Raw genomic sequence first — 23,033 nt, 5'->3', positions numbered from 1 at the left:
CACACATAAATTGCTAAAGCACTTATTGGGAAATCCATGACGTTTCAGATCTGAGATTTTCTCATACCTGTTTTACGCTCTCACGAATGGTAGCACACGCACACGCAAACATACTCACTTGTGCTCACTGACTCAGAAGGGAAGATCTGAAATGAGAGCAAAAAATTGTGGTCCATTTCTGTCACGCAAGAAAATCCACTTACTACATGATTCACACACACATCCATAGTCATGAAGAATGCACATGTAGATTTAGCATATGAATAATACCACAAGTACAATATCAGATTTTACCTTTTTTTTTTTTTATAAAGAATGCTTAAATTTATATAATTAATGTATGTATAAGTAATTGGCAAGTACACTCACTGGCCACTTTATTAGGTACACCTTACTAGTACCAAGTTGGACCTCATTTTGCCTTCAGAACTGCCTTAATCCTTTGTGGCGTAGATTCAACTGTGGTCATAAAGGGATGGACATGGTCAGCAACAATTCTCGAGTAGGCTGTGGCGTTGACATGATGCTCAATTGGTACTATAGGGCCCAAAGTGTGCCAAGAAAATAACCCCCACACCATTACACCACCAGCACCAGCATAAACAGTTGATACAAGGCAGGATGGATCCATGCTTTCATGTTGTTGACACCAAATTCTGATTCTACCATGCGAATGTCACAGCAGAAATCGAGACTCATCAGACCAGGCTACGTTTTTCTAATATTCTATTGTCCAATTTTGTTGAGCCTGTGTGAATTGTAGCCTCAGTTTCCTGTTCTTAGCTGACAGGAGTGGCACCTGGTGTGGTCTTCTGCTGCTGTAGCCCATCCGCCTCAAGGTTGGACGTGTTGTGTGATCAGAGATGCTCTTCTGCAGACCTCGGTTGTAACGAGTGGTTATTTGAGTTACTGTTGCCTTTCTGTTGGCTGGAACCAGTCTGGCCATTCTACTCTGACATCAACAAGCCACAAGGCAATGCCGCTCACAGGATATTTTCTCTTTTTCTGATCATTCTCTGTAAACCCTAGAGATGGTTGTGTCTGAAAATCCCAGTAGGTCAGCAGATTCTGAAATACTCAGACCAGCCCATCTGGCACCTACAAACATGCCATGTTCAAAGTCACTTAAATCACCTTTCTTCCTCATTCTGATGCTCGGTTTGAACTGCAGCAGATCCTCTTGACCATGTCTACTTGTCTGAATGCATTGGGTTGCTGCCATGTGATTGGCTGATTAGCAATTTGCATTAACGAGCAGTTGGACAGGTGTACTTAATAAAGTGGCCGGTAAGCGTAGATTAAATGTCTGAATTTCAGGTACATTAATGGTTGAAGTCAATATTATTAGCCTTCCTTTGATTTTTTTTTCTGTTTAAGAGAGCAAGGAATTTTTAACAGTATTTCCTATAATATTTTTTCTTCTGGAGAGAGTCTTTGTTTTATTTCGGCTAGAATAAAAGTTTTTATTCTTTAAAAAACCTTTTTAAGGTCAATATTATTAGCCCCCTTAAGCAATATTTTGCTTCGATTGTCTATAACAGTGATTCCCAAAGTGGGGGTTGCGGAACAATGACGGGGGTTGCTTGGTGATTTCCAAAATCAAACAGATTTGATCAAACTATTAGAATTACCATATTTGATCCAACAGAAGACACAAATTATTAATAATTACATAAAAAAACCAACAACATGCAAATAAAAAGCCATCAGCCTATTCATTTTTTCGTAACATGTGTTTACGTTAACAACACAGCAATAGTGTCAGCTGCAGCAGATTGATTTTATAGCATCAGGTTAAACCTTCTGACATCTTTATAGCAATCAAATACATTAAAAATAAATACAAGCCACAACTGGACATTGAGGATCATCTCTGAGTGGCGGTTTCCAAACTTAAACCATTTATAGACTTATGCTGAAAGTAGTGAATACGTTTACATGGACACCAATAATCCGATTTTAATAAGACAATACTCTGATTAGGAGTCTACTATGTAAACAGCCATTTTTCATTCATTTGATTTTTCATCGAATAAAGTCATGATCGAACTGAACATAAATCGAATTAAGACATTTGGAGTATGCCGATTTTAGTCGCATTATTGAAGTGAAGTACAGACACGTAAACACTGCAATCAAACTATTAGAGTCATAGGACTTTTCACCACATTTTGCATCAGGATAGTCTACTCTCACGGTTGTCTGACACTGATGTCCATGTTAACATAGTCATTGTGCCTACCAGTCTCTTTAGTTGAGGCTAATATTAAATTAAACAAACTAATAAATGACTATATAAATTATAGCCTATGGTTGTTAGACTGTTACTTTTTTTTAGTTGTGAGTATGCTCGTGTTTATGTTGTGTGTGCAGCATTTGTATATTTGTAACCACCTCTAAGGAATGTGGGAGCCGTGAATCACTGGCATTGTTATTTTGGGGGTTGCGGGTTGAACCCCTGGTGTAGAACAACCCATCCCCATGCAATGACTTGCCTAATTACCCTAACTTTACTAATGAACCTAGTTAAGCCTTTTAAAGTCACTTTAGGCTGAATACTAGTATCTTGATATCTAGTAATATCTAGTATCTAGTAAAATATGTCTAGTAAAATATGTACTGTCATCATGACAAAAATGAAATAAATCAGTTAAATAAAACTAAATTAGAATAAAAAAATAAATCTAAATCAGAAATGAGTTATTAAACTATTATATTTAGAAATGTGTTGAAAAAATATTTCTGTTAAACAGAAATTTGGGAAAACCTATACAGAGGGGCTAATAATTTAGGAGGGCTAATAATTCTGACTTCAGCTGTACTTTAGTAGTGTTGATTTAATAACAGTAATTGTAATAGTAGTAGAATTATAAGATATTTTATAGTCCTGTGGAATTGTAGTGATTGTAATCTTAAATATTTGTAGCCAGAAATGAAGGAATGTCTTTTGCTAAAAAGCCTTACATTTAAACTAAACCACGGTGCATTAAAAACACTAGAAAGTGGCGAACTGATCTTAATCGCTGTTCGTGTGTGCACTGTTACATGTGTCTGTAACTCGTCTCTGATAAGCAGACTTTTAAACTCAGCATCAGCACACGTTGACGACCGCTGCCTGTTGCTATGGAAACAGACCAGCCTGTTGCAAGAAGTTGATTGCGTGTAACTGCTGGCACATTTCAAGTGAAAAACACACTCTGGTTAAGTGGCATTAATAGCGTGTGTATTTAACTGGAAGTGTTTACATTTTAAACATTAGCAAAATACATTTCTATTTGATGCTTGGATGATTTTTTTTATTTAGATTTAACATTTTTATCAGGTCAGATGTGTTTTAAGCTCTAGATGTCTTCTTTTATTGTTTAATATTAACAGTATGTGTGTACTAGTACACTAAGTTCTGCTATACAAACACACAATATTCAAAGTTAATATTTAAATAGTCTCTTGCAGCTTATTATTCTCATACAACAGATAGAAAGGATGTTTGATTGAGTTTCCTTTTTATTAAGCCTTGTGCACTGTTCAAATTGAATACCCTTTTGTTATGTTCGGGTATTAATTTGGTATTGATTCCACTGAATTAATCTGCTGTAAAAATGAATCAGATAAATATTTTTGGGGAATAAATCTGTTAATCAACCTCAGTCCTGATTAAAACTTAAAAATGTTTTTAAAAATGACAGGATTCTAAGGCCCAATGCCAATTCTATTTTTGTACCCCTACCCCTTCCCCTTGGCCCTTACAATCGAGGGTTAAGGGGAAGGGCTTCAAAATTTACCCATAAGAATTGGAACAGCACTACAGCACCTGCACACGTCATCATATGTTATCGCGATCTCTTGCTTCATGTGAGATCAGATGATAGCGACTGCTGTGTTAGTTGTGCTATTTTTTGGTATTTATCTTCAGGAAAGGCACTGAAGGCATTTATTATGTTATCATAACGATCTAATGTGGCAATAAGATCGTAACTGTACTGTGCATTTACACAGTGGCCATATTCATCTATGTAAACACACCAAAAACAACATTAACATTATAGCAGACACTGTAAAAAGCTCATTCTCAGCCACTAGACATTACTGACATGGTATCCCAGTGTCATCAAGTGTCAGAATGTTGTGGGACTGCTGTACAGGAGTTATTAATAGGGATTATAGATTGCAAAATGTATCTTTTTTTTTTAAACATGACAGTAAAACATGAACGCGGTTATGAATATATTAAAACCTTTGTTTTTTTTTATCGTAAAAATACGTAATAATGACAAAAAATACTATTTTGTGGATCTCCTTACTTCCGGGTTCAGCAATGCTGCCGCTGTGGCTGGTGTATTCTGGGAAATTTTCTTACCCCTTGGTTTCAAGTGTGATCTGGAAAAAATCTTTGTTCAAAGGGGTATTCATTTGGAATTTGGATCGTGCACCACCGTGACGCCGCAAATAAAATAATTGAAAACAAATTTTAAAAATAAATCAATTAAATTATATCAATAAAATGTTTATTTTTAGGTTGGCTCAAGAAAGAATTGTGTAATCACTAAATGAACCAGGTCTAAAATGCATTGTTTTTGTCCAGAACAAAAGAACTACCAGTGTAAACACCCTAAGCCAGTCAACTTCACTAAGTTTTGCAGATTCATCAGCCATCTGCTATAAACCACCCTGTTTTCTGCAGGGCTGAGTAAATCCTTCTGGAATATTATAATGAGGTATATACACACAGACTTTTTATTTTCAGTCAGCCAGCCCATGCGCTTCCAAATCGCCACATTTAAGATCTGATTTCTTTAAAAATCAATGATTTTCACTGACTGATTGATATATATGAAATAAAGTGGGTCTCAGACCAGACAAGAAGCACTGCATCAAATTCCCTTTTTCCACACCATGTCTTTAAAATATGGAAATGTATCTTCCTCAGTATTTTCAATGGAGTTTCTGTGCTAGCCTGCAGCTACTAACAGCACTTGCGTTTACACAGTCTTTCATCTTGTTTTACATTTGAACAACTAAATGAATGCTGAAGTCTATTTAACTGATTATATTTAAATTACATTACAGCATCGATGCTTTACGCTTTTTCACATAAACCTTTCACCAGAAGTTTATTGTTAGCTGAAAAACACAAACTGTGTATATACCCCATTGCCAACTCTTTCTCTTGGACATTTTAGATCAGGCAGCTGCGTGGACAGTCCTCCAAGTTCCAGAACAGCGGCAGTGGTGTTTATCATGACCTGTGTCTGGAAAGCCCAGCCTCTGCAGAAGGTGATTACCTGAGTTCAGACGAGGACCCTCTTCAGAGTCTGCCCGTGTCCAGCCTGTATCCAAACCACTCATCACCTCGTCTGGACAGTCAGGGCAGCACGGACAGCGACGGCGAGGAAAGAAACCCCATCCAAAACCCCTGCCAAGACACCCTGCCCAGCCAGCAGCAGCAGCAGCTTTAACCGGTGTGTGCCGATGGACTCCATAACTGAGACTCCCTGAAACAGTGGGGTAGGAAGGACTACAGGCAAGAATAGACTGCACAAAACGCACACAACATATATATAGCGTAAGAGAGAAATGATCTACATTTACACAAAGGCTGTCGGAGGAAACAGATGCATAGCGCAACTCTCTCATAGTAAACGTCGCCCTCACTCCAGCTACGTCCGAAACCTGAAACACGCAGCCTTTGCTGTCAGTATTTGAAAATGGCAACAAGACACGTTGAATCTAGTGTTTGCCTCCAGTTGGTTCGACATAGCAGATTTTTCACAGTCCTGTGTGTTCAGTTTGGCAGCAAGCGATGAAATGACATCTGATAATGAGATTAGAAATACAAGAATTCATAAATGTCCATTTTGTCATGTTTTGGAAAACTGGAGATGACATTTATTTACCCATTAGTTCTGGAGTATTAAGGCCCGTTCACATCAATAATGCTACTGGGACTACGATGATAACTATATAGTGTCCACATCAATGTATAACAACATTTTATTATAGTTATGTCCAAATATTTGGATTCTAATCTACTCTCTCATTGGAAATAAGTGCCTCAGCCTACATTTTTGCAAAACATAAATAAAATGTTGCTCCTGGTACATTCTGTTGCATGTTTCAGGCCACAAATCCACTAGAGGGTGCTGTCTACATTTTTGTGAATGGGAAAAATGTTACTTGAGTTACGTTTTGTAGTACGTTTCTGATACAAATCCTTCTTGTACACATCCAGAAGATGGTGAGTGTTGTCGTACAGATCACTAAACGAAGCGTTGACGTAAACCAGAGTCCTTTTAAAGCAAATCATTTCACTGAAACGCCTCTCGGGCAGCATGCTCGGGCATTCTGACTGAATAGGGAAACAAATTTTCCAAATTTGTTTGCCAAGCTTAAGATTACATTACATATTTGTAATCACTAATAAAATTAAACAACAACTGTCTGATAAGATATGTTTCTAGACGTTCGACTCAAACAAAATCTGCATTTTTTCAGGTTGCCCAAGCTAATGCGCATACACTCGAAAAGAACAAGATCACGACACCAACCTCATTTATGGCCGTGCTACACATGATCATCCTCTGATTAATGCTTCGTCAGATCGCGCTGGTCTTCCGTTGTAATTCAAAACTTGGTCATGACGACGAATCTCCTCCAGAAAAGAAATCGACTCTTTGTTTACAAGTTTGAGTAGTTGCTGTCATGTAATGTGCGTTTGACAGGACGGGCCGAACCTCGCATTCCTTTTATACAGATTACGAAACCAAAAAAACATTTGTTTTCAAGTGTAGTTGGTTCATTAAAAAAGCACAGGTTTCAAGCTTAATGTGGACATAATTCATACAGTATGTCTGTGAAGCAAGTACTCGCTGAGATTCCAGTGCACACCAAAGTGTTGTAAAACACATGTCTGGTCCGAGCTTTTCCCCGGTCAGTCTATAGCGATCAATGATTGGCTCCTCTACTTGAAGGCAGGTCTTCATTTGTCATATTGACCGTTACACTTTTCCCCATTCAAAAGTACGAGTGCTGTCTTGTGGATTCTGTAGTCTTTGCCTAAACCCATCGTTTCAATAGCGTTTTCAAAAGCAAAAGTAATTGAAAATGCACTGCAACCACATAGTTTTACCTTGATCTTGCATTGCTTTCATTTCTATATTGCTTCACCATACTCGAACTCGAGTGATCTGCATCACAAGAAAAAAATCGTACAAAGTGATCTATCGAAAGCAAACTGACAACACCAGAAAAGTTGTCCATACGACGATAGATAGGTGAAGCAAACATATCTGATTACAAATACAAATAGACTGTAAAAATAGTCCTCTGATATTTATTTGCTGATGTCTAAAGAACATCATGAAAGTTTTTGGAGAATTTGTTGGCATTAAACTGCTCAAAAGCGTTCATTTTAAATAGAAACTGCAGTCAAACATATATTTAAGTACACTTTTGTAGGCTGAAGCACATATTTGCAATGAGCCTGTGTTGATTCTAATCATTTATCAACTGAAAAAAATACATTAAAATGTGATACCAATGGTATCGTTTCACTGTGATATAGTTCCAGTAGTTATGTGGGTTAAATTTTGGTGTGAACAGGCCTTTGAATGTGACGTTTAGTGTCCTGGAAGCTGGTCTCAAACTAGTTCATTGGGCGATACTTTCATTCAAAAAACATGGCAGCTGCTTTCAGTTTCGGACACAGCCTCTATTTCTCGCTCTCTCCCTAATACTTTGTCCTTTTCTCTCTTTTTTCTGTCTTTTGTCATGTGTCTGTTGGGCTAATTCTTAAACGTATTGTATTTGTTCCCAGGACTGAGTTTTGTGTAACATACACCAACACACATATAGTGAGAAGTCAAACTTGTCCTTTTCTCTGAGTGCCAGAAAGTTCGGCCGTATTTGCCATTTTCTCCTTATAAACAAAACAGTGTGGCCTTGAAACTACCTCTAATCTAACCAGAAACCCGCTCAACCCCTGTGAACACACCAACTTCACCAATACAACAGCCATCCGGCTAGAAATGAGGTGGCAGAGGAGAGGGAAAGATCTTCTGGTGCACTAAAGGTTCTTGATTTGCAGGATTCTATCAAATCTTTGGATTACGTTCAGTTGGCACCTAATGACTCTCTCTCCTCCTCTCTCTCTCTCTCTCTTGTTGTCTACTGTTTCTGTAGAGGCAGATTTGGTATCTCTCTCAGCCTGGACGTTCTCCATTTTTCAGTGTTGTTCCTCAGACACGCACCTTTTGTGTTTATCTCCAATGCATCAGACACTACAATCACTTTAATGAGACGTAGAGGCTGAAGGACGGAAAATAAGAACGAACAAAGTCTTATTATGATATAATATAATAGGGTTGTTAATAGTTGCATACATAGATGAATATTATCGTAGCTCATCCATGTATATGTGTGTGTGTGTGTTTTTTACTAAAAGAAAGGTGATCAAACATTTTGCATGGGAAAATCCAATGCAGAAGAAAGCTATTATATGTCGACATTGCCAAATTTTTTTTTATGTTATTTATACATTTTTTCCGTTGATGTTTTATTTTTTTACAATGTTACTATACACGTTCATGCATACAGAGGCCAAACTATTTAATTTATACTATTCTTCTGTGCCAATCCTGAAAAACAGCTTGAAGCTGAACATACAGGGTCTCCAGAAAAGAGATTAGTTTTAAAAAAAAAAGGGTAAAGGTAAGAAAAACAACTGCTGCTATGACATATCGAGTTATTTTTATTTATTTTTAATGTATATGTTCACTAGATTATCCCTTCTCCCATGTAGAGTAGATCTATATATCCAAAATATACTGTGAATTATTGATGCTGACTGGCAATGAGTTGCCTAGACTTGTACACTACACGGTTTCCTTCAAATAATTCTGCAATATTGATTTGCATTTCACAGTTAAGCAATTTAACCATCTTAAAGTGAAAAAATCTTTCACTTTTAGCTCTTAAGAGTTAGTTCAGCTCAAAATGAAAACTTATGTCATCCCAAACCAATACAACTTTCATCTTCAAAACACAAATAAAGGTATAAAGGTGATTTCTGTCCCTCTCTTAAAGTGTACTCACCCAAAACTCGACATTTAAAAATGTTCTTAAAGATATCAAGAAATTCTGAAGAGACACAATCACTTTATGAGATCAACAGATTTAGTTTAGCTTTTGCTCGAATATAAACCATGGCTGCATATGCATGTAACCAAATAATCTGTTAGTTATTGGTCAGTGGCTCAATCTGACTAAACAGCTTTCACTCAAACACTTTTAATGAGCTAGAACTAATCAAATGTTGATCTTAAAAGATACCTCAAGTCATCTATTTCAGAAAAACAGTATACACAGAGGATGGAGCTCCAGTTTGGCTGTACAAACCTCCTGGAGATTTTGATTTATTTATTTATTGTGAGTCCAACTGTGTTTTATTAATATCTACACCTACCTCAACCCTAAACCTAACACTTGAGTAAACACTAAGTATTGTTGTACATTGTCTCAAAAAAAAAGGCGCTATATTTCCCATCAAAGTTTCTGAAAGCAAAGAAGGTCAAGGTGCTTTGGGATTGGCCAGCCCAGTCACCAGATATGAACATTATAGAGCATGTCTGGGGTAAAATGAAGGAGGAGGCATTAAAGACGATTGCCATTCCAGATGACTTTATTAATCAGTTATTTGAGTCATTGTAGAGATGTATGGATGCAGTCCTCCAAGCTCATGGGAGTCATACACAATAATAATTCTTCTTTCACTGCACCATGACTTTAAATTCTATACTGTACATTATTTCTGATAAGTGACAAGACTAAGTGTTCAAGCAAAGTCAGACCTTACTGTCCTAATTAAATAATTAAAAATCAAGGCATGATCATATTTTATTTTGGTAAAATAAGCGTGATCTAGAGGCCTTTGACTTCCATAAAAGCCCCTTCTGATACCAAATGATCAACTAGAAGTCAAATTAATATTTTTTGTAAAAAGTAATAATGTTTACACAGATATTTCAATCAGATTGCATTGTTTATGGTACATATAAATACGGCACATCTTGAACTGGATTGAATTCTTTCAGATTGATTGAAAATTTGTGCACGTAAACAACCACTGATCAGCAAACAGTGTTTGCAGCATTCACAGCTCAGGCATGCTTATTTGACTTGTGAGAACCAATGAGGTTAGTTCTCATTTGTCAAGCAAGTATGGATGTGCTGAAATAAATAAAAAAATTAAACAGTAATTATGTCTTGTTATAAAACTTGAATTAAAATGACTTTTTATGAACATTATGAAAGGTCAGAGTTTTGGGTTAATGGAGAGAAAGAAAACTCTCATATCTGACTTTAAATGTGCTGTGAAGATGAACAAAAGTCTGTTATGTTGAATAAAAACCTACACTGTAAAAAGTGATTAGCTACTTTACTTAAATAAGTGAGTGAACCTGTTGTAACGTGGAACTGTTAAGTTGACTTAATTATATAATTATGCATAGTTCATTTACTTAATAATTTCAAGGCAATGGGTTACTCACTTTTTAAAGTAAAGCCAACTAATTGCTTTAAAAGCAACAGGTTTACTCATTTTTTAAATCAGCTAATTACTTTATACAATGTAAAGGTAAGTACTGTAAATCAGTGTTTCTCAACCACGTTTCTGGAGGACCACCAACACTGCATGTTTTGGATGTCTCCTTTGTCTGTCACACCCATTACAGGTCTTTTACTCTCTGCTAATGAGCTGAAAATCTGAGTCAGGTGTGTTTGGTTAAAGAGACATAGAAAATGTGCAGAGCTGGTGGTCCTCCAGGAATATGGTTGAGAAACACTGCTGCAAATGACAGTATTTTACATTTTGGGATGAACTTTCCCTTCAAAATGACATTTGCTGATACTGAAGCAAAATCCTAGACATTTGCTGTTGGTTAAGTTGAAGAAAATCGTTTGTTTACCGAGCTAAACTTGCTTGCATTTGACTGAAGTATATGGAAGGTTTACAAACGGGCACAACTGCTAAGCAAATCACAGTTAATACACAAATTAACGGGAGATTTTGTATATATATATACGTACTATATATACTGACTTTTGTATATATACAAATATTTCATACTTGTCTTCTTCCTTTGACTCGAGTTTGGTCACTTTAATTTTTCTAGCCACAATTTCGTAACCATCTGTCTCAGTACTGTCTCTGATGCCGTGTTTGTCTGACCGCACATGGACACATCAGTGTCTTCTCCTTCCCCACCACATTTCTCTGAAGCGCATCGAGCATTGCATTTACCAGACTTTTTTGTTTTGGGGGATGTTAACATGACTTTCTGAGAACAATGCCATCCCTTTGCTCGAGATATTTGCACCCTTTACTGGTTCTTGATTTTTAAATTACAGTGAGAAGCTGCTCTCTGTCATATCTCTGACTCTGTGATGCATTTCAAGGGGAAGCTTTTACAGTTGTGCGGAATACGAAATAAGTCATAAAGCATATCTACTGGGGTTGCTGTTTTAATTAACACAGTGTTGGATTGGCTGAAATGTTTTTCTCGTCTCTTGCAGAATTATTTATTAAAGAGTTAATTCGGCTGAAAACAAATTCTGTCATCTTTTGTCTTGAACGTTTCATTCCAAAACCCATTCATTTAGTTTACCTTCAGAACACATGAAAATGTACTGTTTCTCCATTGAAAGTCACCTAAAACATTCTTTTATTACTTTTATTATATCTCGTTTATTCTCGCTCATGTGATTTTAATTAGTTGATAAGAATCTTTCATCTGTTCAGCACAAAAGATATTTTGTAGAATGCTGGTTGTACATATCGACAACCAGTGTTGGGGAGTTGAAATTTCTGCCATGAAACTCTATGCGCGAGCAGGCTGATAGGTCACCTAATCTGCTCCTGTGTCAACTGTATGGTGCAGGAAATTGGTTGCTGCCCCCTCAGCAGCCAATGAGCCTGCTCCTCATCAGTTTAAATGCTCCGTGTCGTTTTATGCTGTTGAGCTGTGGCACATTTTCGGAGACCCTCCTCCACCCCAGCTCCACCTGTGTTTAGATTTGCTACAGGGGATACATGTATATTGTTTGCAGCAGCAGCGTGTTATATTCTCAGACGGCATGTCTGTGTAAATACTGGCAGTAGTGGGTCTCGGTACTTGCTCTTGCTCAAAGCGGCATCAGAAGCATAGCAGATCTATACCACCAAGATCAAATACATCAACATTGCCATCTAAATATTCATTACCATACTAAATCCTGAGGGTGTTCATGACAGAAGTTACTTTTGAAAGTAATGCTTTACAATATTGAGTTACTCCTAAAAAAATAACTAGTTTCGTTACTTAGTTACTTTTTATAATATTAATGCATTACGTTATTTTTGCGTTACTTTTTATTACCTGACTGAGGCTTGATCCCTTTCAGAACTTGTTTTTTTTTTTCTTTCTTTTTTAATAGAGAAGTTATTCACTTAACAACGACCGTATAACCTTCATTTACCTTTAAAAAACACATCAAAAAATTTAATTTTAGGATCATGTAATCTGAGAATTCTTTATATTCCTTACCCCAAAGCTACACATGCTGTATATACAGATTAATGAAAGTTTAAAGCAATGTGTTTGCTACTTTTGTACAATTCAGGTAAAATCATTGTCCATTGAGACTATGTGTGAATGAACATATCCTCTCACTGACTGCCAGATTCATTGTGACTACTTTAATTGTAATTCAGCAATTTATTTTTTAAAAGCTAATTAATTAAGCTAAAAAGTAACTTGCGTTATATTTTTAAAACAGTAACTCACATATATTATGACTTATTTTTGAAAATTAATGTGTTTACTTGTTACTTAGAAAAGTAATATTATTACATAAGTCACGTTACTCGCATTACCCCGAACACCGTCGACAACCATAGTAGTTGGGAAAATGACTATGGAAGTCAATGGGTGCCAGCTACTAACGTTTTTCAAAGTATCTTTTGTGTTCAACAGAAGACAGAAACTTACAGATTTTGATTAAGTGATGGGTGAGTAAATGATGACAGAATTAAAATTTCTCTTTTAAAAAGATTGTAATAATAATTCCACATGAATCGATTTGTTTAATGGTGGCTTTGTATGTTGAACATATCATTTAGGCTTTTATTCTCATGTAAATATTGATCAGCAAACAAAAACTCAACCATATCTGTTTGACACAAAAACATCTCATTGGTTCTCACTTGTCAAGCAAGCATGACTGAGCTTCTGTGAACAATGTTGAGCGCTGTGAAGTGTTTATATAAAACCCTAAATTAAATCTGTGCAATATATAAATAGTGAATTGGTGAATAAATCTGCTCAATTCATTTATACTCATTTCTCTTAAGAGCATCGCTTGAATTAACAGACATTCAATAGCCAGCCAGAAATCTAATATATGTTTGTATATATATATATATATATATATATATATATATATATATATATATATATATATATATATATATATATATATATATATATATATATATACATACACTTTTACCTTTACCTTTACATTTTGGAGGAACTAAGACTTTAATTGTTTTCGGTTGTATTTGTGAAATAGATATTTTCCTTCAGCCAACCTAAAATTTCCCTTTTCATGATTCAAAATGTTTTATGTACCTGAAGAAATTTGAAAATGAGTGAGCAATAACAGTATCATTCTTTCCAATAAGAAAAATATCTACTCATGCTTATAATATTGATTATTAAATGAAAAGCATAAGCTCCTTACTCTGATTTAAACATCCTTCCTGTTCTATAGCATTTAAAGCTTTTTTCAGAACACAACAGTTGTTTATAAAAGGAAGTAAAGGAAGTTGCTTTGCGTCTTTGATTTATCTTGAAAGGACTCTTTAGAGAGTCCCAGTAGAGAACCTTTCATTTTAACCAACTTTTGTTGAGGGTTAGGACTGTTGGGTTTCATGCATTTGAAGGAAGCTGTCCTCACAACTACATTACAACACATGCAACGGTTTTGTGGTGTGACCATTTGCTTCTGAAGAATATTTGCTAATAGGAACTCAGAAATGTCTGTTTAGAAATTAGGTTTGGTAACCACTGGTGTTAATTGAGTTGACTTTTCATTAAAACAACTCATTCTTACAGTATTTGACAGTTCATTCATTGTATCCTAACCAGGAACATGTCATTGTTTTATTGCCTGGTATGTTTTAACAAACTAGTTTTAACCTTTAGGATGGCTAATATTTTTTTATATAAAAGAATGACTGAAGAAGAAGAAGAATAGCATTATATTATATTAAGTAACCTTGTGGAATTATGAGTCATTTTTCTCTTTGCATTTTAACATATCGCAGAAACACTATATCATCATTTCAGTTGAAACGGACTATATTAGTACTGTAATCAGATTTTTGTAGCATCTTTAATGCTGAGATTTATCTTTTGTTCATTTGTTTTTAGGGTTGTCGTCAGCAGCGATCATAATCAATCTTATTGGTTTCATAGATGTGTTGTAGTTGGATGATCAACCTATGACAGTGCAAACATTCACACTTAAACTCACCGGCCACTTTATTAGGTACACCTGTCCAACTGCCTGTTAAAGCAAATTTCTAATCAGCCAAATGGGAGCATCTCAATGCATTTAGGCATACAGACATGGTCAAGACAAACTGCTGCAGTTCAATTCAAGCATCAGAAGCATCAGAATGGGGAAGAAAGGTGATTTAAGTGACTTTGAACGTGGCATGGATGTTGGTGCCAGACGGGCTGGTCTGAGTATTTCAGAAACTGCTAATCTACTGGAATTTTCACGCTCAACCATCTCTAGGGTTTTCAGAGAATGGTCCAAAAAAGAGAAAATATCCAGTGAGTGGTAGTTCTGTGGGCACAAATGCCTTGTTGTTGCCAGAGGTCAGAGGATGGCCAGACTGGTTCAAGCTGATACAAAGGCAACAGTAACTCAAATAACCACTCGTTACAACCGAGGTATGCAGAAGAGCATCTCTGAACACACAACACATCCAACCTTGTGGTGGGTGTTCTACAGGTGCAGAAGACCACACCGGGTGCCACTCCTGTCAGCTAAGAACAGGAAACTGAGGCTACAATTCACACAGGCTCAACAAAATTGGACAATAGAAGATTGGAAAAACGTTGCCTGGTCTGATGAGTCTTCTGCTGCAACATTCAGACGGTAGGGTCACAATTTGGTGTCAACCATCCTGCCTTGCATCAATGGTTCAGGCTGCTGCTGCTGGTGGTGTAATGGTGTGGGGGGTATTTTCTTGGCACACTTTGGGCTCATTAGTATCAAATGAGCATCGTGATAATGCCACAGCCTACCTAAGTATTGTTGCTGACCATGTCCATCTCTTTATGAGCACAGTGTGCCCATCTTCTGATGGCTACTTCCAGCAGGATAACGCGTCATGTCATAAAGCGCGAACCATCTCAGACTGGTTTCTTGAACATGACAATGAGTTCACTGTACTCAAATGGCCTCCACAGTCACCAGATCTTAATCCAGTAGAGCACCTTTGGGATGTGGTGGAACGGGAGATTCGCATTATGAATGTGCAGCCGACAAATCTGCAGCAACTGCGTGATGCTATCATGTCAATATGGAGCAAACTCTCTGAGGAATATTTCCTAAATCTATGCCATGAAGGATTAAGGCAGTTCCAAAGGCAAAAGGGGGTCCAACCCAGTTCTACTAAGGTGTACCTAATAAAGTGGCCGGTGAGTGTATATGCATAAAAATGAAGTATTACTTAAATACCTTCTCAATAAGCATATGTTTTAAATCGCAGTGCATCATAAAAAGTGTTTGGATGCTCACATTATATCGGAGGAAAATGGTACGGCTTATTTATTTTTGTTTATTATATATTTTTTAGTTTTGTTGTCATCAAAGTGTTCCAAACTAAATGTGTATACTATGCACTGTTTTCTTTCTCTAAGTATATCTATGCTCATTTTTAAACACTGTCAAAACAGCAACCCCAAAAGTCCAGATTTCATTCACATTAGGCTTTCAGGTGTAGCCATATTACAGTAAACAAATGGCCAGCGAGGGCATGAGGTCATAAATGACATCATGTCCTCTATAATGCTCCAATAGCTGCCTTACCTCCATCCACCAGTGTGTAAATGTCCAGTCGTCTCCTTTAGCATTACAGCCCGTCTGACCACATCCTCTCTCTCCTACACTTCTTCTACTGATGTGTTACTAAGAATGACAAGATTATATCAATGGCAATGTTATCAAATGATGATCCAGCGTTCTGTATTTGATGATACATAACATGTATTTTAAAAAAAGAATAAACATTTATGCTATACATTGGCAAATTCACATTTCGGTGTCATGCGTCGGTATTATTTTACATGTTTGTGATCCTTGGTGTGCAAGAGTATGAGCGTATGTGACCCTGGAACACAACAAAAGCCATGTCGTTTTTCATTCATTCATTTTCCTTCAGCTTAGTCCCTTTATTAATCTGGGGTCGCCACAGCGGAATGAACCGCCAACTTATCCAGCATGTTTTACACAGCGGATGCCCTTCCAGCTGCAACCCAGTACTGGGAAACATCCATACACCCTCATAAGTGAAGTTTCATAAACTAATTTCGAGAGAAGCATGTGATATGATTGAGCACGTCTGGCCGCTCATCTGTAATCAGTAATAATCCAATCAGAGTGATCCTAGTTTACTATAAATGGATCATTTTCTTCCTACTGCTCCCCTCTTCCACCCCATCTCCTCCTTTTCCTCCCTTTTCTAAAGGGGGAGCTCTCGAGACCTACCTGATCTCGGATCTCCTGATATGCTTATTGATTGGGCGGGAGCCCTGGGCTTAAATATCTCCGAGCTCAGGGTTCTCTCCCAGGACAGCATGCCAAACCTGCTTTATACACCAAGCATATCTAAGTGGGAACTCTTGAAACACAGACACACACACTACGGCCAATTTAGTTTACCCAATTCACCTATAGCGCATGTCTTTGGACTGTGGGGGAAACTGGAGCACCCGGAGGAAACACACACGAACATGGGGAGAACATGCAAACTCCACACATACAGTAAATGCCAACTGACCCAGCCGGGACTCAAACCAGCAACTTTCTCGCTGTGAGGCAACAGTGCTAACCACTGAGCCACCATGTCACCCCTATAAATCACTTTTATTTTTATTAAATTAAGATTTATACACATCTCAAAGCAGAATACAAAAGCTTTACATTGATGTTTGTTAGAACAGGACAATATCTGGCAGAGATGCAAGTATCTGAAGATCTGGAGTCAAAACAAATTGAGGAGGTAACATGGTGGCTCAGTGGTTAGCACTGTTGCCTCACAGCGAGAAGGTGGCTGGTTCGAGTCTATGTATTCTCATCTAAATTATGCAACATTTCATTCATTTTGCTTCAGCTTAGTCCCTTATTTATTAGGGGTCACCACAGCGGAATGAACCGCCAACTATTCCATCATATGTTTTACGTGGCAGATGCCCTTCCAGCCGCAACCCAGTACTGGGAAACACCCATACACTCTCACATTCATATGCACTATGGCCAGTGTAGTTCATCCAATTGACCTATACGGCATGTCTTTGGACTGTGGGGGAGGAAACCCTGATGGAACACGAACACGGGGAGAACATGCAAACTCCACACAGAAATGCCAACTGGCCCAGCTGCCACTTGAACCAGCAACCTTCTTGCTGTGAGGCAACAGTGCTAACCACTGAGCCACCCCATGCAACATTTATGTGAATAAAAGCTACTAAAATTAGCACAATATTGCCTGCTGTATAGTACAGAGGTGTGTTTAGACTGGAATAACATCTTTTGTGATGTACTAATGATGTTGAATATTAAAGGTATTTTTTTTTAATTGGTGAAAAGTCATTTGCAAATCAGATTGTAATAATTTTTCATCAGTTTTCATCTATCATAAGAAACATTTTGATGTACAGACCACATCAGCTCAAGTGTGTTTACCAATATGTGTTATAACTAGGCCCACACGGAATCTGCGCACGCAGAATTCCGCAGTTTTTTAGCCCATCATTAATTCTGTTTATTTACTTGAGTAAATGTGTGTAAATCTATATTTATTCAGTTTTTTAATTAATTACAGTAATATTATGGACTAATATGAAAATATTCATCTGATTTATGTACAATGCAGTTTGTACAGTAATATTTTAGTGTCTTTTAGTAGAGATATTATTGGAGAGACTTGCTTTGTTTACCAAATAAAGTGAATCTAATTGGATTTGCATTTTAAACATTGAATAAAAGTTAAAAAGATATTATTTTTTATTTCATATATTAAGGTTTTAGTTATTTCCGCAGAAATCCATATTTTTACCAAAATTCTCTGTAGAAATTAGCAGATTCTGTCTGGCTCTAGTTATAACCCCCAAAAACCTTGCACTTCCAGACTGTCATAAATGCACTTAAGAAAGGCCTGTAGCCAGTGAGGGTTCGGGTGGTTCGGAAGACCCACCCATTACAGACAAAGGTCCAGAATTTTTCCTATATAAACTCATTTGTCCTATTTTGAATGCTATGCCATTAAGACCAAACAGAATCCTCTGTTGGCTGTTGCTTCGGTGTGACTTCCGCAAACAAAAATTTTTCATGAGTCCAAGATCCAGCTGTGTAAAAAAAACACACAATCTGACAGAAGAGAATTCGTTTTTTTTTCTGCTGTATTGTTTTTAAATGGAGGAAAGATTTTATGTCATTTTTTTTCTAAATCTTGGAGCTTATTCTTGAAACAAAAAATGACCAATAAAAAGGTGTGAAGCACCAAAAGCCACCCATACTAAAATGAATTTTAATACTATTTTGGCTAATGTTGTTATACATGAATTTTCAAATGTACTTTTTACAGGAGAGGCTAGAAAAATCATGAAGATCTACAAAATTATTGTTATGTTTACATTTTTTATTATTAAAAGGGCCAAATTCTGACTGAGGAAAGTTGAACGTGCTGGCCAGTTTGTTATTTGCCTAACAAATTACAACAGGCTACAGTTTTTAATTTTAAACTTTTTACAGATTCCTTTTTCTTTGTAATGATATATGATGTGATAATATTTTAAATGTAATTGTATTTAAAAATAAGTACTTAATTCATATTTCTTCATTCTAAATCTTTAAGAAATATCTTTGGTACATTAAAAAGTGTGGTTATGATGACCATCCCACAAGCTAATCCAGCTAAAATTGTGCTTAAAATGTCACTAACATGCAGTATTTAAACCTCATATTCATTCATTTTCTTTTCGGCTTAGTCCCTTTATTAATCAGGGGTCACCACAGCGGAATGAACCGCCAACTTATTCAGCATATGTTCTATGCAGCGGATGCCCTTCCAGCTGCAACCCATGACTGGGAAACATCCATACACACTCATTCACTAGAGACAATTTAGCTTATCCAATTCACCATTAGCACATTTCTGTGGACTTGGGGAAACCACACGAACACTGGGAGAACATGCAAACGCCATATAGAAATGCCAACTGACCCAGCCGAGGCTCGAACCAGCAACCTTCTTGCTGTAAGGTGAACGTGCTATCCACTGTGCCACCTTGCAGCCTTTAAACCTCATAATTAAAAAGAAAATGAGGCAAATAACTGCACAACCACCCCTTTCACCATGCTATGGGCCTGTAAGACTATTTGCAGAGGATGTGGATTAAAAGTATAGGTGTCAAAGTCAATTCCTCGAGGGCCGCAGCTCTGCAGTTTTGCTCCAATCAAGCACAGCTGATCTAACTAATTGAGGTGTTCAAAACAATATTGAACACCTTTATTAGTTGCATCAGCAGCGTTTGATTAGGGTTGGAGCAAAGCTGTGCAGAGCTGCGGCCCTCGAGGAATTGACTTTGAAAGGTAATGATGCTGCGATCTTCAGTTTTTCTACAGACAACTTGTTTCACTTTCAAATACTTCCCTGTTAAATCATCTTTAATGTTCAAATGAAGAAGAAAAATCACCTGAAATCATTTATATCTTGAAATAACAGCAATGCGACATTTCTGGAGGTGTATATATATGCATGCAAATATAATTGTTTTGTAAATTCAGGTGGTCGTGTAATCTTATTATGTTTTTACCCAAAAAAGCCCCCTTAAAGGGATGGTTCACCCAAAATGGGGGGAAAAACTACAAAGCTACAAAATTTGGTAACCAATTACTGCAATAGTAGGAAAAACGAATATAATGAAAGTCAGTGGTTACCAATTTCCAGCTTTCTTGTTATTTTTGTGTAAAAAAGAAAAGAAAAGAAAGAAACTCGATCAAGTGTGAGTAACTGATGACAATTTCCAGTGTTGGGTGAACTATCCCTTTAACTAGGCCACTCATAGCACTTAAAAATAGGCTACTATCGACTTGAAAACAACGATGGCTTTCTAAAAGAGATCAAGTGGAGATTTGCCTCATTTTACATATGGTTTACGTCTTGCTGAGCCAGTAAACTGCAGCTCTTCCTACTGAGCAAATGTCACACCGGTTGACCTCAGTGTGAGGTCCTAAAGTCAGTTATTCTGTATGGTTTAAAGCACAGACAAAAAAGAGCAACTCTTGTTTCACCTTAAACAACCACAATCGGTCCATTAGTCTTTCTACAGCCTGCCTCATGACTTTTACTTTTCCTCGTCCCTTCCTCCTCTCGTCTGCACGGTAGTCTGATGCCGTTTAAAAGCAAATCTGAGAGGAATTCGTCAAAATAACACCTTTAAACCAATATCTCTCTGCTAAACGCTTTATATTTGCAGTGAATGACTCACAAACTGCACGACAGACCCAATCTTTTGCGATGAGAGGAAATCATGGCAGTGCTTTTCTGTTAGTCATCTCCACAGATAAACAGAATGAAATATGGTGTAGCCTATATGCGCTGTTTTCGACGAGACCACTCTGATTTATAGGTTTCCTTCGCAGTGCAGCAGCAGTTTACGGTTAACATCAGCTCAGGCTGAGCGGCGGAAACTGACGCGTCTGCGGTCGGCCGTTTTGTGAACGCGCACTACCCAAAGTTTCAGTTTTGCTGCGCTTTAAGGAGCGCGCGCACCTGTCCTCTCAGTGATTTATTACTGCTGGTGACTGAGCGACACACCACAGCGCAGTTCACTCTGATCGGTTTGTAATAATATTTTTAAGGGGAAAAAAGTTCAGCTTGTGTTAATGTGCATTATATTATAGAAACACACTGTCATTGGCTGGCCCGGGACACATCTGGTAAGTCTTTTTTTTTTTTTTTTTTTAAGTAAAGTGCACACTGAATCAGCTGGCAATAACTGAAATAAAAATCGTTTTCTGATCTGAAAGTTGATTTAGGTTTTAATATACTCACGCTATAGTGTGCAAAATAATGTTAGCACTTTTTTTTTCATTTAAAATATTTACACATTTCCTCAGAGAACACCACAATAAAATGTTATAAAATAAATATTAAATGTAACATTTTTAGACATTACTATATCCAAGATAAACATATATTTTTGCAGATGTGTTTGCAAACAGACAGACTTTCATAAATACATTAACATATTTTAAATGATATTATATCACAGCAATGCACTAAAAGGACCCCCATAGAAGCTTTCTTAATTTTGTTTCTTTGAAGAAAAAAAAAATCTATTTCAAATCAACCTTTTCTGCAATTCAAAATATTTTGTGCATAATAAAGTTTCCACCAACGCCAAACAAGAACCTTTATTTTTAAGAGTGAATATTTAATTTCCTACTGTATTTAATTGCTGCACAAAGGACACACTGGCTAAAAAGAAGCTTAAATATTTGTATTCTGGATTAACAAAAATATTTTTACAATACTTGCTTTAGTGCCCTGCAACACCAGAAGCACAAAATGGCTTCTAAATGCATTACATGTGATAAGCAAAACAGCCTATACTGATTTTTCAAACAATGCGAGTTGTTAGCGCTGTCAATTTTAATTATTTTCTTTGATTAGTGGTGATTTTTTAATATTTTGATTGATGAAAATAAAATAACTACTGTCTACTTTAGGTTCTGGTTCTAATTTAACTTTTTTTCCAAAAGGTATACATTTTCAGTATTTATTTTCATTGTCTTTCCTCCTATTTCATATACGTCAAAAGAGCTGCAGTAGTAAATATTTTCGTAGTTAATGCTAGTAATCATTTCATGACTAAATGTTGAAAGATAATCAACGAGATTGTAACAGATTTGTCATAATTATCATTACTGTTTAAATTACAAATAGAATATGTCATTTAATGAACTCTTATTTGAAGCAGAACATTAAGCTACATGCTATTTGCTTTTTTAAAATCAGGTTTAAAAAACAGAAGTAAACAAAAATCGTGAAGTTAATTAAATGAGTGTAGTGCTAACAGAAATGCACCATTGTGAATGTGCTGATTACTAACTGAGAATCTCTGACATGCAAGATGAGAACACTTCCCAGTAACCTGGAATCATATTTAAATTTTAAAAAATGTATTTTTATTAATGAAAAAACTCTTTATTCTCTAATTTGTAAACTGCATTTCTGCCCTCGTGAAAGCTGTTGCTTGCAAAATATGCAGTCATTGATGCTGAATCAAAGCCAAGGACAAAATCTGTGCTTTCCCCTGCAAATAAAATATAAATTAAACACAAAACAAGGTTTTCTGAAGAATATTGAAAAAAAAAGCTGCCATCAACATCCATAGTAGATATTAATAATAATATAGACATGGATGGCTGTTTTTTTTACCCCGACATTTATCAGTAATGTTTCATTCTTCAAAAATGATGATATAACTTTCATTTTTGGGTGAACTATCTTTTTAAACCATCACCCATTTAACATGCATTCAATATGCATCATACCATGTTGTTATATATTTACTCCTCTTCATTTTCAGCATCACAACAGTCCTGTCACAGCTTCTCTCTGTTCATCATGCCTCGTTCATTTCTGGTGAAAAAGAGCAAGAAGGGAGGCTTCCGTTCCTCTCTTCCCATTGCTG

At 36.6% G+C, this 23,033-nt stretch overlaps 1 protein-coding gene across 1 annotated transcript in view; it reads left to right on the top strand.

Moving 5' to 3' along the window:
• The window catches only part of evi5l (ecotropic viral integration site 5 like), an 89,607-nt gene that overhangs the window by 62,212 nt on the left and 4,362 nt on the right, over positions 1-23,033 (top strand). The window contains exon 20 of the mRNA XM_056456701.1: positions 5,181-5,385. Coding sequence (XP_056312676.1) covers positions 5,181-5,385 — 205 coding nt within the window. The remainder of the gene's footprint in view (positions 1-5,180; positions 5,386-23,033) is intronic.

Source organism: Danio aesculapii, chromosome 1 (genome assembly GCF_903798145.1).
Source record: "Danio aesculapii chromosome 1, fDanAes4.1, whole genome shotgun sequence".
Taxonomy (NCBI): Eukaryota; Metazoa; Chordata; class Actinopteri; order Cypriniformes; family Danionidae; genus Danio; species Danio aesculapii.
This window is presented reverse-complemented; position numbering and strand designations above follow the sequence as displayed.